The 16,181-nt window shown below is 39.0% G+C and overlaps 1 protein-coding gene across 1 annotated transcript in view; it reads left to right on the top strand.

Moving 5' to 3' along the window:
* TMC1 (transmembrane channel like 1) overlaps positions 1-14,989 on the top strand; it is a 130,107-nt gene extending 115,118 nt beyond the window's left edge. The window contains exons 15-19 of the mRNA XM_044766619.2: positions 28-95; positions 5,483-5,722; positions 10,512-10,637; positions 14,616-14,694; positions 14,810-14,989. Coding sequence (XP_044622554.2) covers positions 28-95; positions 5,483-5,722; positions 10,512-10,637; positions 14,616-14,694; positions 14,810-14,872 — 576 coding nt within the window. The 3' untranslated portion in view covers positions 14,873-14,989. The remainder of the gene's footprint in view (positions 1-27; positions 96-5,482; positions 5,723-10,511; positions 10,638-14,615; positions 14,695-14,809) is intronic.
* The last annotated feature ends 1,192 nt before the right edge of the window (positions 14,990-16,181 follow it).

The raw sequence follows: 16,181 nt of genomic DNA, 5'->3' as shown, positions 1-16,181 counted from the left end.
TCCAAGAAATGTCTGTGTCTCCTCTAGCCTTCATACACAGAGTTTGACATCAGTGGCAACGTCCTCGCTCTGATCTTCAACCAAGGCATGATCTGGTAGGCCAGCTGTTGGACGGTGTATCACTTGTAGAAAAGCCCCCAAGATCATTATTGCATAAAGCACTGCCAACTGGGGTCAAAGGAGTCCATGATCTAACTCAACATTTGCCTCTGCAAAGTGGATGGCTATGAAGAGTTTATATATATATCTTTTTTTCATGTCTTAAACCTTGGTCCTCAAAGGCTTCCGTCTGTTTTGCAGAGCACTCCTTCATCAAACACTGGGTGTCCATGTTATGGTTCATAGATTTGAAGGCTTTTTAAATTTTTATATCCTGGGAAACTAGGATCTGACAGCAAAACATTAATGATCCCATTACCACATATTAAGTATTAAATAAATTAATGTAAGCCATTTCTGAGAAACTGATTTTATTTTGTAACTGCTACTGAATATATTTAAAATAGAATTTACAGCTACTTTTAAAAATAATGTCTTACCGAATCCAATAGTATATAGAGATGAAACATGTTTTAGGCTGGTCAAGTTAAAAATATGTTCTTTATTTTGTAACTTGCTTCACAGGGCCATTTTCACATCAGAATCATTTCTTTTGATGTACAAAGGATTGTCATATCTTTTATTAAATGAAAGCATTCTCTCTGTAAACCTTGACAGGTTAAGATGAGTTGATACAGTAGAAATGTTCTTGAGTTTAAAAATTGGATCACAGCATGTGATTCATCTGGGGACCATGTGTCTTAGAAATCTGTCACTCTTAACTACGAACATCCCAACTCACAAGCAGTTACAATTAAACTTCTTTATCCTATTGACATATGTCTAATATAATCTTGTGCTACCAACCACACCACTCTCCAAAGTACAAGTACCAGTAACTAGGTTCAGATTTTGCACAAGTTTCCTATATTCCTGAAATCCTTCCACCATGGCTGGCCTGAATTATTAAACCTTTGTGAGATTGGATTTCCGCAAATATTAAGACGATCTTGCTTCAGTAATACAAAGACCATAGTCAAGGGCCCCATTGTTCTGCCATGGGGCCTGTCAAATTCCTGTGCATCACTAGTTCAATCAATATGAAGAAAAGACTATAAAAAGATTATCTTCTCTATTGTTAGGTATGTTTAAAAATATACTTCCTGTCCCCTCATTTTCTAAATTTTGCAAGTTATGGCTCATGTGTCCAGAGAGTCATTAAGGAGTGAAATACATCCTTTATTCTCTAAACAGGGAGGAAAGTCAAGGTGGCCCAACATGTGACCACTGCCAGATATAATGAAGAGAGCAGCTTCTATGGTTTCTGGATTTTTCGTTTTCTGGAAGGGATTCTGCTGTCATGGCAGAAAATGGCTGACACTGTTACTGCAGAAATGGGAAACCACTGCCTGATAGCAGTCTTAAAATTCTCTGGCTCTTACACCAAGTGCATACATCCCTCAGGCCTGGTGGGTGCCATTTGTACAGGCATATGCTGCATGTCTATTCTTGTTCTTTCAGAGTTGTAGACGACAGATTGGCCTCAAAATTCATTTTCATTGTCAGAAAAGCTGTTGTAATGGCTGTGCTGATTGCTTTCACTTGTAATTTTGCAATTATTTAGTCGACTATTGTTCATGTTGAAATTCTTAAATATCTAAAAATCTTCTCCAATTCTCTCATGGCCAGACCCATTATCAAAATCTCTGCCCTGTTATTACACTATCACTATGTATTCATCCTTCAGATATTGGTCAAGACTTGCTTCTGGTTAGTTTGAAGAGAACTTTAGAAAGTGACTTTTTTGTTTTGAGTGTATAAATATATTCACACATTTTACTGAGTTCCAGAAGCAAAAGAACTTTTATTCACCTTCAGGTCAACACTTTGTACAAATAATCCTTTCCTAATTTTCTGGGAATTGGTGAGGGAGTGGGGATGTGGTGTGGTGGGAGAGGTGTGTGAAGTGTGGACTCTAAGTTTAGTAGGCTCCGCCTGCACGAGGGTACTCACACATGGTAATCCACTACTTGATGAGGCATGAGGATGTGACATCTGAGTTTGGCCATTTTCTATAGAAACAGTCAAAAGAACATGGAGATTTTGTATTCAGTCCTAATGGCTTGTGACTGGAGACATTCAATTACTGCTTTACGCGTTTCTGAATAGCGGAGGTTATTTATGCTGGTGTTATTAAAGGCAAACAATTATAGGTGAAATCCATTTTGTTATGAATTGGCTGAAATGATCCATAAAACTTTATATTACATATTTATTTTTAAATTAGACAGCATAGGTTTTTGTAATCATATTTTTAAATGATGAACGCACATAATATCTCTACTCCATCACAGCAGGTTGTAGAGGCAGCAGAGAAGACACACTGAGAGAGAAGATGGGTGTAGACATTGATCCCAAACTGTCTCATTGTGCGCCCTCCCACTAATACTGTCACCTTTTGCTACCTCATTTTCTCAGTTGATCAAATGTGAATAATTTAACTGACATGCATCACATCACTGGAGTAATAAGGAGAGCTAAATAAAAGAAGCTTTCACTTGCTTTGATCTTCTCAGAAGAATAGAATTTCTAAGGCTAAGGTATTACAATGATCTTTAACTGACAGATGATGGGATCCAGTCTGGGTAAGGAACTTAGTGAGCCGAGCTGTTTAGTGAGTCACAAGCAAAGATGGGATGAGCGTTCAGGTTCAGATATCGCTGTGCTTAGACCTGTTTTTCTAGGTCATGGTTCTTTTTTTTTTTGTTTTTTTTTTAAAGATTGGCACCTGGGCTAACAACTGTTGCCAATCCTTTTTTTTTTTTCTGCTTTATCTCCCCAAACCGCCGCCTCCCCCCCCCCCCATAGTTGTATATCTTAGTTGCAGGTCCTTCTAGTTGTGGGATGTGGGACGCCGCCTCAACGTTGCCTGACGAGCGGCGCCATGTCCGCACCCGGGATCCGAACCCTGGGCCTCGGCAGCGGAGGGTGCGAACTTAACCACTCGGCCACGGAGCCGGCCCGTAGGTTATGGTTCTTGAGTCATTTGCTCAAAATGCCTACGTGATATTTATTTTGAATTTTTGAAATTTATTTATCTAGAGATGTGCATCCATGTAACGTGTATGCATACAAATGATACACATATATGTATAGGTACAAATATATATGGCTTTAAGCGAGTCTAAGTCTTGAATTATTCACAAAATTGTGTCTTAGGATAGACTAGGTTATGCAGCCATGAAACACAACCCCCAAATCTTAGTAGCTTACACAAGGAAAAGTCTCTTTCTTGTTTACTCTACACGTCCAATGGGGGCTGGTAGAGGCTCTACTCCTGTAAGTTACCCCTACTGTGGAGTCCTGGACTGACAGCATAGGATCCATCTGGAACATCGCTGGTCAGAGTAGCAGAGGAAGAAGAAACCAAAAAGACCCTCAGGGCTCTTAAAGTTTCCACCTAGTAGTGAGACGCCTCGTTTTTATTTCTATTTTATTGGCTCAAAGAAATCACATGGCCAAGCCTGACTTTCAGAATGGGGAGTGCATCATCATGTACAAACATATTACTTTACAAATATTGGCATCTAGGAGTATAATCGAGTGCTTTGTAATTCTGACCCCTCAGCTGGGACTGTCACTCACTCATTTGCTCATGTTTTTGGGGTTCCAGGTTTTCTCTTATTATCCTATAAGCCAGATATGCTGTGTTGTTCCAAAGTCTGTTCTCTCTCTCTTTTTTAATTAATAAAGTTCATATCTTAGAGAAGTTTTAGGTTCACAGCAAAATTGAGTAGAAAGCACAGAGTTCCCATTTATGGAATTACAATGCACAGCCTCCCCCACTATTGACACCCCACACCACAGTGCTACATTTGTTGCAACTGATGAACCTACATGGACACAACATTATCACCCAAAGTCTGTACTACTTTTTAAAAAATAGTTTGACTTCCTACAAAGTCTCTGGTCAGTTGAATATGTTGACATATCATTCAGATTTGTTGTATGGAATCCTATTGACAACTCAAATTGAGACAAGATTTCACATTTCAGTGAAATGATTTAATATTGGGCTGCACAAGTTCAGTTACAGCAGAAACTAATTTCTTCATCTAACTCAACACCCCCTCCCCCATAATATATCAAATTTACATTGAATTGGTTAAAACAACTCTACATATCCAGGAAATATGAAATGCTAGCCCTAACTAGAAACGCTGAGGACTTTATTATAGTTGGGAAACTTTAAATACAGGACTCTGCTTAAACTTCTAAAATATGTAACTTGTAAAACCTTTTTTTGGTTTTGGGCTAACTAATTGCTATTAATATGGTTTTATGGTGCTAATGGATTTTCTCATCAAAGAAAATTAAATTTATTTTGTTGAAATAACCAATGAAGTCATAGAGTAAAAGTGATCCCACCTAAGTGGTTCCTGTTTAAAAGTGACATTTTAAAATACATTTAAAAGAATCAGGGGCCCGCCCGGTGGCATAGTGGTTAAGTTCACGTGTTCCAATTTGATGGCCCAGGGTTCACAGGTTTGGATCCCTGGCATGAACCTAGCTCTGCTTGTCAAGCCTCACTGTGGAGGCATCCCACATAAAATAGAGGAAGATGGGCCCAGATGTTAGTTCAGGGACAATCTTCCTCAAGCAAAAAGAGGAAGATTGGCAACAGATGTTAGCTCAGAGCCAATCTTCCTTAAAAACAAAATCTGATGTACAAAGCAGTGGATTTCCAGGACAAGCTAAAGTAAGAAAGTAAACAGATAAACTAAATTAAATGGATGTGTCGAATTTTTCATCTCAAAAACACATAAAGCTTGCTATAGGATATCAACAAACGTAGTATATTATTAGACACAAATACGTCATTCCCATCAGCTCTGAAACAACATAGCAGACACAAATAGAAAATAGCATCAGATAAAAAAGCTTATTCTAATTTTTTCACTTTCATTAAGCAAAAATTAATTAGCCACAACAAAAGTAATTAATCCAAATGTGCACTTTATTTGAATGAGTGTTTTTAAGGGTCAATTATTTAAAAAAGTTAAGTTTTTAGATATTAATCAATTATATGAGTATTAGGGGAAATTAAGTTTAATTTAGAAGAGAGAAGAAAAACAAGTGTCATATATTCTTTACTCTGTTGTAGTTTAAATTTCCTAATGATAGCAGATATGATAAGTGAACAGTATAGTTTCTATGAAAGAATCATGCATATAATACCTATAATAATGAGGGAGATAGTAAAATGTGTCTAGAAGATGAAATAGATAAGTCAGTCATGTATTTATGAAAAGAGTTTGTGAAGTTGAAAGTGACGATACATTTTCTGCCTTTGGTAACTAAGCGTGACGTGCAAGAAAGAGTGCTGTGTGACTTTGTTGTGGAGACAGACTCGAACTGAGCAGAGTGCTGTTTTTCTTTCTAGGATGGGCTCCTTCTTTGCCCCCAGCCTCCCAGGCATCAATATCCTCCGACTCCACACGTCCATGTACTTCCAGTGCTGGGCCGTGATGTGCTGCAACGTTCCTGAGGCCAGGGTCTTCAAAGCTTCCCGATCGAATAATTTCTACCTGGGGATGCTCTTGCTTATCCTCTTCCTGTCCACCATGCCCGTCCTGTACATGATCGTGTCCCTCCCGCCGTCCTTTGATTGTGGGCCCTTCAGGTTCTTGTCTTTGAAATTCCATTTGGGCATAGTTTTCTTTCTGGGCTGGCGATGAGAATGGTCACTCATCGTATGAGCTATTTTTTTTTCTCCAAACAACTGCATTTTGGTCTGTAGAAATGAGATCTTTTGGGTATTCAGGTTCATTCTGTGACATGGAGATGGCAAGTTCCATCTATTTTTTCATTTGAGCATCATAAGAGGGAAAATGATTTAACTGCTCCAGGAAAAATACTGACAATGAATCTGAGCTATTTCCATGTAAGGAGATAGCAAAGAGCAAGGTTTGGTTACACCAGTCTGGATGTGAAAGTTTTCCTGATGGTAGGAATTCACGTCCAGAAGCTGAAAGCTATTGGCACATCTCGCGTGGACCACCAAACTGAAAAAATAATAAATAAAGTAGATTATCCCACAAGCTACCTAGGAAATGGGATCATTAGTAGACAATAATGAATATAAACAGGGTCACACAATTTATAATCCAAAATGCTACATGCTAGTAAAAAACTTAAGGATGTTCCTCATGTATATTCTCCCCAAATAACAAGGATAAATCACTCAAGTCAGTAACAGAGAGTCAGGAAGTCTCTTTGATCCAAGCTGAAATGAACTTTTCTCCAGTACTCTATGACAGAGTTCTCTCTGTGTCACTAATTAAGAAAGCAAAGTCCCGTGGAACTGAGTGAGAATTGAGATCTCGTTCCCTAAAGGGCCTTAGAAATGAATCTACCACAAGGTCCTCCAAGGATCTCTGCACGTTGAGTCACTGGTCAGCACACATTTGTTATTGCTGCTTTTCAGTGAAGGAAATGTGAATGTGAAAAGCCATTTGAATGACAAGCATGATGCAGTAAGGGACACACGTAATTTCCCCTTCATGCTGTCAGACCTGAGTTATTAAAGTGGAAAGATTTTGTTGCCACAGACTTAAGTATAAAAGAGGCACTTTCATCTAAATAGACTGAGATATTATTACTTTACTGGAAAAGAAAGAAAGAAAATGTTAAGCCAGCTGATAGAGCAAAACAGCTGGAGTTCCGTCATACTCAGGAAGCCTGTGTCGACAAGTCCTAGTCATCACTTCCCACCGCCCCCACGCCCCCCCCCCACCCCCCCAGCAACCATGGGCTGAAATCAATAGTGCAGACAGTGACATCTGGAGGCTAAACATGAAATTGTAGTCTTGAAGGAGAGCGTGGTCTTAATAAATCCTTAATAAATCTCAGGGTATGAAGTTCAACAGATAAACCATTCAAAGGCTTTAGTTAATTGAAAATTGCCCACACAACTAAATAGCCATGGTAAATTTTAGATACGCTTTTAAATTTTTAGTTGGAAGTCGATCTTTCCCAGAAGACGTATCAAAGGAGCTTAACTGTCTATAAGGAAAACCCCACAAGGTCAACACGGAGCTGGGGGATGGTTACACAGGTGCATTCATACTTAAAATATCATGGAGCTAGACACATACACGGACTGTGCAATTTTAGTTTTTTAAACCCTAACTCCTCTGCCTCTCTTTATATCACACTGAGTTACTATAATTTTAATGAAAAAAATTAGTCTGTATCTAAGACATAGTATCTGATTTTGACGAAATGTTTCCTAGTGGGCAAACTTCAGCAAAATTACTGCGTATGTATCACTACTTTGAGACAAAAGAAATGTAAATATTTTCTGTAGAGTGTCAGGAAAGGAGTGTCTCTATCCTATTTAAATAGTACAGTTTTCCTGTCAGTGTCCTCATTTTGGAGTAAAAGAATGTATACTCTGTTTATTTGTTTGGACTTGAAAATTTTAAAGGGCTGTTCTGCACTAGAGATGAGGAGACAACGTGTGTTAGTCGGAGCCTCATGGCTTGCCATTCTTAGGGACCCTGAGTCTGAGGCGGTTTGCTCACCTGCCTAATGGAGGGTGCCTGACTGCACTTGACACCTCGTTGGCAGCAAATTAGCAAACATGCATTTGAAGTAGGTTAATGGAGACACCACAGCGTTGGCCAGTTTCTTCCAGCTGCAGGTGTGTTTTCGGGTAAGGTGGCTATGATATCTTAGAAGACCCATTCTGCAAAGCAATTCGATAAGATATTCTAGATTGTTCTGGTTTCACAAGACCTGGCTAGGGAGGGTGGATTTTCCAGAAATTATTCCAATAGATTCTGAAGTGGATTTACCTTAGACAGTTCAACAACTTGAAAACTTTTACATTGGTGTCCAGATGAGGAAAATTCTTCTAAGTGCTCCACCACATTTCCTGCCCTTTGATGTTTCTCCTCCCATCCCCTTGCTAATAATTCTGAACAATTTATAGTTCTTTTTTGTTGTTGTTGAGGAAGATTAGCCCTGACTAACATCTGCTGCCAATCCTCCTCTTTTTGCTAAGGAAGACTGGCCTTGAGCTAACATCTGTGCCTATCTTCCTCTATTTTTTATGTGTAGGACGCCTGCCACAGCATGGCTTGCCAAGTGGTATATAGGTCCGTACCCGGGATCCGAACTGTCGAACCACTGGCCGCCCAAAGTGGAATGTGCAGACTTAACCGCTGCGCCACCAGGCTGGCCCCAATTTATAGTTCTTTAGGTTCTCATACACCTCCCTGCTAACATTATGCTAATTATACTTTTATGTGTTTTCAATTTATTGTGGAGCTAATATGTGTTTATCCTAGAAAACCTTGAAACTGTAGAAATACTTTCACAGGAAAATAAATACTAACCATAATGCCAAAGACCTGAAATAACAACTCTCAACATTTTGTATTTTGATTTTTTATGCAGATTTTTTTAAATAACTGAGATCATACAATATGTACAAGTTTATATTATATTGTGATACTGCTATTACATTACTCATTTGCAATTATACTCTATGTGTCTGTTTTTCTTAATAGTGTAGCTGACTTCTAGAGGTTGGGGACAGAATATTTTAATCTCTGTGAGTCTGAACACAATAGAGTATTGGCCAATAATTTGAACTAATGAATGAATAATGACTGCTTCTTGTGCACTAAGCCCTAGAGGAGATGTAGGGGCAAATTGGGCATAGATTCTGGTCCAAAGGAGCTTTCTGGGCTGGGAAGACAGGCCTGCTCATAGACTGTTCTAACCTAGGGTGGATGGAGCTACGCCCACAGGAGAACTATGAATTAAGTGCAGCACCATTTCACTTGACTGCATAGTCACAGAAGGCTGGAAAGGGCTTCTGGGAATATCATGAAGTGGCATGCTTTGTCTAACTTGTCGGAAAAAGGGTAATGCTAGGGATTTGTAGATGCCTTGATAGTTTGTGCATAATTAAGAGATCTGGACTCTTGGTAAGAGACCTAACCTGGAAAAGGGACTCAAGAATCCCTGGAGATGCTCATAACTTCACTGTGAGACACACTGGATGCAAAGGAGACCTTTGTGGGAAGGGATTACTTTGTAACATTCCGGTCCTCCCATTCTAGCTACATTTATCAGCCACAGCTGGAGAGGCTGGAGAAAGGAGGGTGGATCGTCTTCTCTCATTCTCCTTGCCTACCTCCTTCCTCTGGCCATATTCCATATGGCTGTGGGAAACGTGATCAGTCAGAATGGATGAAGAAGAAATCTTAGTGTAATAAGTTGATATAATCTTAAAATACCTGTAAAAGTCTCATTCCCTCTTATGTATCATAGGTCTTGCTAATTAGGTAGATATATAATGTGTGAAGTGAAACTTATCCCTCGATAGTCCAACAACTCCTGACAAGATACTTAGAATCCCTCTCAGTCTATTGAAAGATAGTATTAGTTGTATCAGGTGAAAAAAAAGTTTGATCTGGAACTTGTAGGTCATGATCATTTAGTAGCTGAGAATGTTTAAAGATCAAAAACCAAAAGTGAAACCAAAATATTATATTGTGTTATATCAATCTTTATTCTCATGATACATACAATTTGGTAATAAAGAACCTAGTATCTTTTCTAAAACTTACATCATTTCACAGTGGAATCAATATGCACATACAGGAAAAATAACTTGGCATGATGGATGTTACTTTATAATTCTGGATAGTATATACTCAGTTAAGCAGACATTCTTCTCTCACTTTTCCAGTTTATAGGGGCTGATTCTTACTTTAATGGGTCAAAAACAAACTTATTAAGGATCTTTGCTTTTTAGGTTTATTTTCTTTCTCTTCCCATTTTCCGTTTTTAGCAGTGGAACTGAGCTCATACTCCCCAGGTCCTGTCCACAAGAAAAACTGAGAGAGAAAGGAGTCACTATTCAGAGTGGTTACCTATTAATAGCTATGATGAAAGAGACCTGGTGGAAAATGAGATAGAAGCTATTGCATGGAAAGAGATATTGGATTATTTGTGGATTTTATTCCTTTAAGCTGTTCCTTATGCTCATTTCCAAGGCTAATTAAAAAATTGAGCACACCGTTCAACCCAAAGAGAGTTGTTCCCCTAGAAGGACAGCTGGCTGAGGGGTAGACTTATGTGCTATTTATAAAATATCTTTCAATCAAAATCTTAGAAATACAACTTTAAAAAATCTTCTGCTAATGCTGTGGTTAATTTCCTAACTGCTTTCACTCTGCATTTATGTTGGGATAACGTTGCTCATAGCTTATCCAGATGTTGACAGTATGAGGTCCAAGGATCAGGAATTGTAGCTAAACATCAGATTCCTAACCGGAAAAAGTACTTAGGCAGTGTTTGAGAAAGATTTCTAGTTTTCTTGCTGTAACCATGGTTTTTCCATATGTTTTAAATAAACTTCTCTTCCCTTTTTTTTTTTGGTTTTTTTTTTTCAGTGGTAAAAATAGGATGTTCGAAGTCATTGGAGAAACACTGGAGCACGATTTCCCAAGCTGGATGGCAAAGATCTTGAGACAGCTTTCTAATCCTGGACTGGTCATCGCTGTCGTTTTGGTTATGGCGTATGTGCTTTCCCTCCTCACAGAAAGAGCCTTTGTAATGTCTTCCGGGCTCCTTTTAAGTTCCAGCTTTTTAGCTCGCTCTCTCTCTCCAAGGGATGTGCTGTAACCTATCCAGATTCAGCACTGATTACATGGTGGTGAGAGGCTTAAATTCATGAGCCATATTCTGATCCTATTGGATGTAATTCACAACCATCTGCATCTGTCTCTGCCTGCCTAGGATTATAAGATTTGTTCCCAAGTAACCAAAATAATGATCAGTAAACAGCTAAAGCAAGGGAAGCATAAATGCTAAATGCTAAATCTAATCAGCACATTGAGCATCCCCCACCCTGGGCCCCCACCTCTTGTTCCGTGAAGCAGATGGCTGTGAACACACAGAAATGATGAGTGTCTAAATTAATATTCCCCTTGGCAGCCCTAGAGGCTATATTTTAGGGCTAAGGGCTTAAGGAGTCTTAAAACCACCCTGTCCTTGTTCCTAGAAGACCATCGATAACTATGTGTCCCTGGTAATAGAATCAGAGAACCGGGTCTTGCAAAGGTCGCTTAGTCCATCTCTTCAAAGTCAGAGGGGAGGGGCTGGCCTCATAGTCGAGTGGTTAAGTTCGCGCTCTGCTTTGGCAGCCTAGGGTTTCACGGGTTCTGATCCTGGGTGAGGACATGGCACACCGCTCATCAGGCCATGCTGAGGCAGCGTCCCACATAGCACAACTAGAAGGACCTACACTAGAATATGCAACGATGTACTGGGGGGCTTTGGGGAGAAGAAGAACAAGAAGAAAAAAAAACAGGATTGGCAACAGATGTTAGCTCAGGTGCCAATCTTTAAAAAAAAAAAAAAAAAAAAAAAGGAAGGCAGAAGGGATCTGCAAAGAGGAACTTGGGATGGAGTTTTTGTTCCCATGTTACTTTCATTGGCTTCTGACTCTTGGCCACCATGGATAAACTTACATTCTAAGTAAAAATATATGCTTGCTGTGGAAGAGCTAGGAAAAGTGCCCTAGCTTTTCCTTTCAACCTGGGAGACCCTCCTGAATAGAAAGTCTGGAACTGCCACTTCTCTCAGTCAAGGGGGGCAAGTATGAAGCTACCCTCGGGGACACTTTTAGAAACACCACTGGCACAAAGGGTTGGATTTGTTTAAATAAAGGTAAAACTAGGAACTCTCAGGGAGAGAACTCCCAATGGTGAGAAGTAAATGAGCTGGGTTCTGGGCCAAGTCATCTTTGCATCATCTTTGGGATGGTCACAGTCACGAGCTACGTCAGCACGGGCAGGCGTCATCTTCTTCAGTTTTATAAATTAAGAAACTGACTTGTCGAGATGAAGTGATTTTCCCTGGGTGAGAATACAACAAAATGGTGGTGGTAGGATTTTGACAGCAAAGCCGACACTCACCCCTTTGCGCTGTGACATCCTCTTTGAGGGAGAGCTAACAGACAGAGGGATAATTAAACAGTAAAACAGATTACTATTATATGTTACAGAACCTTGATTATAGGTGGTGCTAAGACTCTGATAGTAAATCTCTGGTGCAGATGTTTTAGGAAATGACCTGCTGGAGGCTGCATATTTCACAGGATGGCCCTTGAAGGGATTTTTCCTTTCATGATCTAGCGGCTTCTGAGAGCATGTTAAGTATGTAGTGGCTTTTAAGGGTCAAGACCCTGGAGTGGTATAAATGAGATCTTGTTTTAAAAAAATCCACAAAACTTAGTGTCAGATTTTATGACTATATTCTTAACTTATTGAGAGTTTTAGGCCAAGGAGCAATATTGTTCTAATGCCACTAATTAAAGATTTCATAAACTGTCTCTGGAGTATGGAAGAGGAGCTAACTCTGTCTTTGTTCCAGGCACTATCTGCTTATTAACTCATTTAATTTCCATAATAACCTTAAGAAGTTGGCCTTGTTAATCATATTATTGATAGCACATTGCAGATCGTGCCTGAAGCAAGTGGCTAATAAGTAAATTCAAACCCATGTCTTATTGTTTCCCTCCTCGTATTCCCTCCTACTCATTGCACCAAACACTGAGTTTAGGATGAATGGTAATGTTTAGAAGGGCTGGAAGGCATTTGTCAGGGATGGTCTACACACAGGACTGGCATACTTTTTCTTAAGGGACCAGAGAGTGGATATTTTAGGCTTTGTGGGGCAAGAGGCAAAACTGAGGATATTATGTAAGGACTTGTATACTATTTAAAAGTGTAGGGCCGGCCCAGTGGCGTACCGGTTAAGTTCGCACACACCACTTTGGCAGCCCGGGGTTTGGCAGTTGGAATCCCAGGTGTGGACCTAGCACGGCTTATCAAGCCATGCTGTGGCGGGCGTCCCCCATATAAAATAGAGGAAGATGGGCACAGATAGCTCAAGGCCAAGCTTCCTCAGCAAAAGAGGAGGATTGGCAGCACGTGTTAGCTCAGGGCTAGTCTTCCTCAAAAAAAAAAAAAAGAGAAAAGAAAAAAGATGTAAAAAGCATTGTCAGTTCATGGGCCATACAAAAGAGGCTGGGAGTGAGATTTGCCCTGGAGACCATAATTTGCCAACCCCAGATAGAGACTTTCTAGAGAAAGCTGGCAGGATGTAATGTCAAATACATGTCCTGCAAGGTTGCTTTTAGTTCTGAGGTTCTGATTTAAAACTCAAATTTCAGTTTATCACTGATTTGATTTTTCAGATCCTGAGATCTCATCTTCCACTTTATGAAGCCCGTACAATTGGCTTGCCTTTTTATTACCTTTAATTAGAGAATGTTACATGTTACAAGCATTTTGAATTTCCCCAATGGATCATATTAAATCAGCTTGCAGGGTTTCTGGGTAACTGAGCAGAGTTCTGGTTAGTTTCCCACAGGCAGTTTCATTTCTTTGGAGAGTAGAAAATAATTTGTGAGGAATACTCATTTAAGGTGTATCACAAGGTAGAAAAGATGGTGAATAGAGAATTCCAGAACTGCAAATGACTTGTGAGGTCTTTGAGTTCGTTCTCCAAATCCAGACACTTTTCTAAGAAAATCCTTATCATACAGACACACACACATTTATTGAGCACCTATTTCATGCCAGATATTATACAAGATGCTTTCATGTGTGTAATTTCGTTCAAACTCCCATCACATCGTATAAGAGATAAACAAACCCAGCTAAACCATGTCAATAATCGTGTTGCTAGCACCAGATGGCTCATAAAGGACATATTCTGGCGTGTTGTTGAGTAGAGGAAATGTGTTCAGTATCCAGTTATTTGCAAAAAAGCAATGCCAGTTACCTTTTTTTTGCTGCATTTTTTTCTTTGTTTGTTTGTTTTGCTTTAAGTGAAGATGAACATATTTATTTTTGCACAAATATTTGGCTGGAATTTGCTCTTTCTAGAAATGTAAATATCACTTAAAACCCAAGAATATTCCTTTATAAAACATTTTCTTTTTGAAGGAGGGAGAAATGCAAACAATATGTCCTATGTAAAAAAAAAAAAAAATGTCTATTGATTAACCAGGACTATAAAGATTGTATCCTTAGTTGGAAAAGCCAAAGGGTGGAATTTAAAGGGGAAAAGCCATTTTGTTTTTATTAGACACATTCCCTAAGCTTCAGTAGATTTTCCATTCTCTTGGATGCCATTAGCATCGATTTAAAATGCTATTTTCAATTATAGTTTAAACTGACATTAATTCATTTCCAAGAAGAAGCTACAATTCGGCAGTCAAGTATAGTGGACAGAGCCCTGGGCTGTGGAGAAGGAGTTTGGGGCCCGACTTCCAGCTCCGCCTCTAGTCACTGTGTCCTTCTGAGTATGCTTCCGTACCTCTCTGTACCTCAGTCTTTTATCTACAAAATAAAAAGGTTAAAGTGGAAAACACCTTAAAGTCCGCTCCAGGGCCAACATTCTATGATTTAGTTAACGTAAAGTTAATTCAAATCTTGAGAAACTGAAAAATACCATAATATCTATTTATTTATTTTTTATATTAGTTTGACCATCTATTATCTCAATTCTACTGCAAAGGGGCAGAAGGCAGCAAATCTGGATCTAAAAAAGAAGATGAAACAGGTAGGATACGATTTATTTCGTAAAAATAGTTGCCTTTTATTAATGTCAAGTAGTAGGAAACACCAGGAAATCTCATGTTCTTCTTCTCCCCCCCTTTTTTCTTTTTATCATGTAGCAAGCTTTGGAGAACAAACTGCGAAACAAGAAAATGGCAGCTGCCCGAGCAGGTTGGAGATAAGTTTATGTTTGCAATTTTTTTGCCCCTAAAAACAGTATACCCTTCCCTGTTTTATCTTCTTCAAATGGGGCATTTGATACAGAGTGGTATTAGTGCCCTAAGCAAGTCATTCCACAATTCTTACTGCCCACCTTTTTGGACCTTCTCAGGCATCAGATACAGAGGATTTGGTTGTTTTTCAGTGGGAGAGAGAGAAGAGAAAGAAAATTTCTGAAATGTAAATTTAGCAGTGGTGATAGAAAGGCGACTTTGCAAATTGACAGAAGATGAAGAAAACGTCCATATAGTCATATACAAACAACAGACAGAAATGCAGAGTACCTCCTGCCCATTTTGACTATTTTTATACATAGAAAGATACACTTTGAAGATACCAACAGGCTCCTCTGAGCTCACCATTGTGAATTATCAAAGCCTTTTCTAATTCTTCAGCCTCTCTTTCTTTTTAATCTTGCTGGTTTTTAAAATATTAGAATAAGATTACTCCTATCTGCCAAAGCTACGGATATGCTTTGCATTCCACACGGAAAAGTGACGGCTAAGAAGTTCAGTGAAAATCTTTTCCAACTTTTCCCTCATTCCTAACTTTGAAACGCTTTATATTAGTAGGGCTTCCCCCCCACCCGTAAGTAATAAGAAAATCAACCTAAATTGGTTTAAGTAGAAAAAAAAATTTATTAGTCCACACAGATGAATAGGAGCGCGATATGGATGGCTTTCAGGCCATGGCTTACCCTACATTTAGCAGCCATCAGGGCTGGGCTTTACTGAAGTATGATTGGCAACATTGTAATACATTTCAATTGTACAATGTCATGATTTGATGTGTATACATTATGAAAGGATTCTCAACTGAGTTAATTAACACATCTATCACTTCATCATGTAGTGTTTGCCTTTCTCTGTCTGGCTTATTTCACTTTAACATAATGCCTTACAGGTTCATCAATATTGTCATAAGTGACAGGACTTCATTCTTTTATAAGGGTCAGTAATACTCGGTTGTATATATATATATATATATGTCACATTTTCTTTATCTATTCGTCCACAGACAGACACTTAGGTTGTTTTCATACCTTGGGTATTGTGAATAATGCTACAATGAGCATGGGAATACAGATTAATGATTTCATTTCCTTTGGATATATTTCGAGAAGTGGAAATGCTGGATCATATGAGAGCTCTATTTTTAATTTCTTGAGGAACCTCCATACTGTTTTCTATAGTGGCTGCACCAGTTTACATTCCCACCAACAGTGCACAAGGGTTCCCTTTTCTCCACATCCTCACCAACACTTGTTATCTC

Source organism: Equus asinus, chromosome 23 (genome assembly GCF_041296235.1).
Source record: "Equus asinus isolate D_3611 breed Donkey chromosome 23, EquAss-T2T_v2, whole genome shotgun sequence".
Taxonomy (NCBI): Eukaryota; Metazoa; Chordata; class Mammalia; order Perissodactyla; family Equidae; genus Equus; species Equus asinus.
This window is presented reverse-complemented; position numbering and strand designations above follow the sequence as displayed.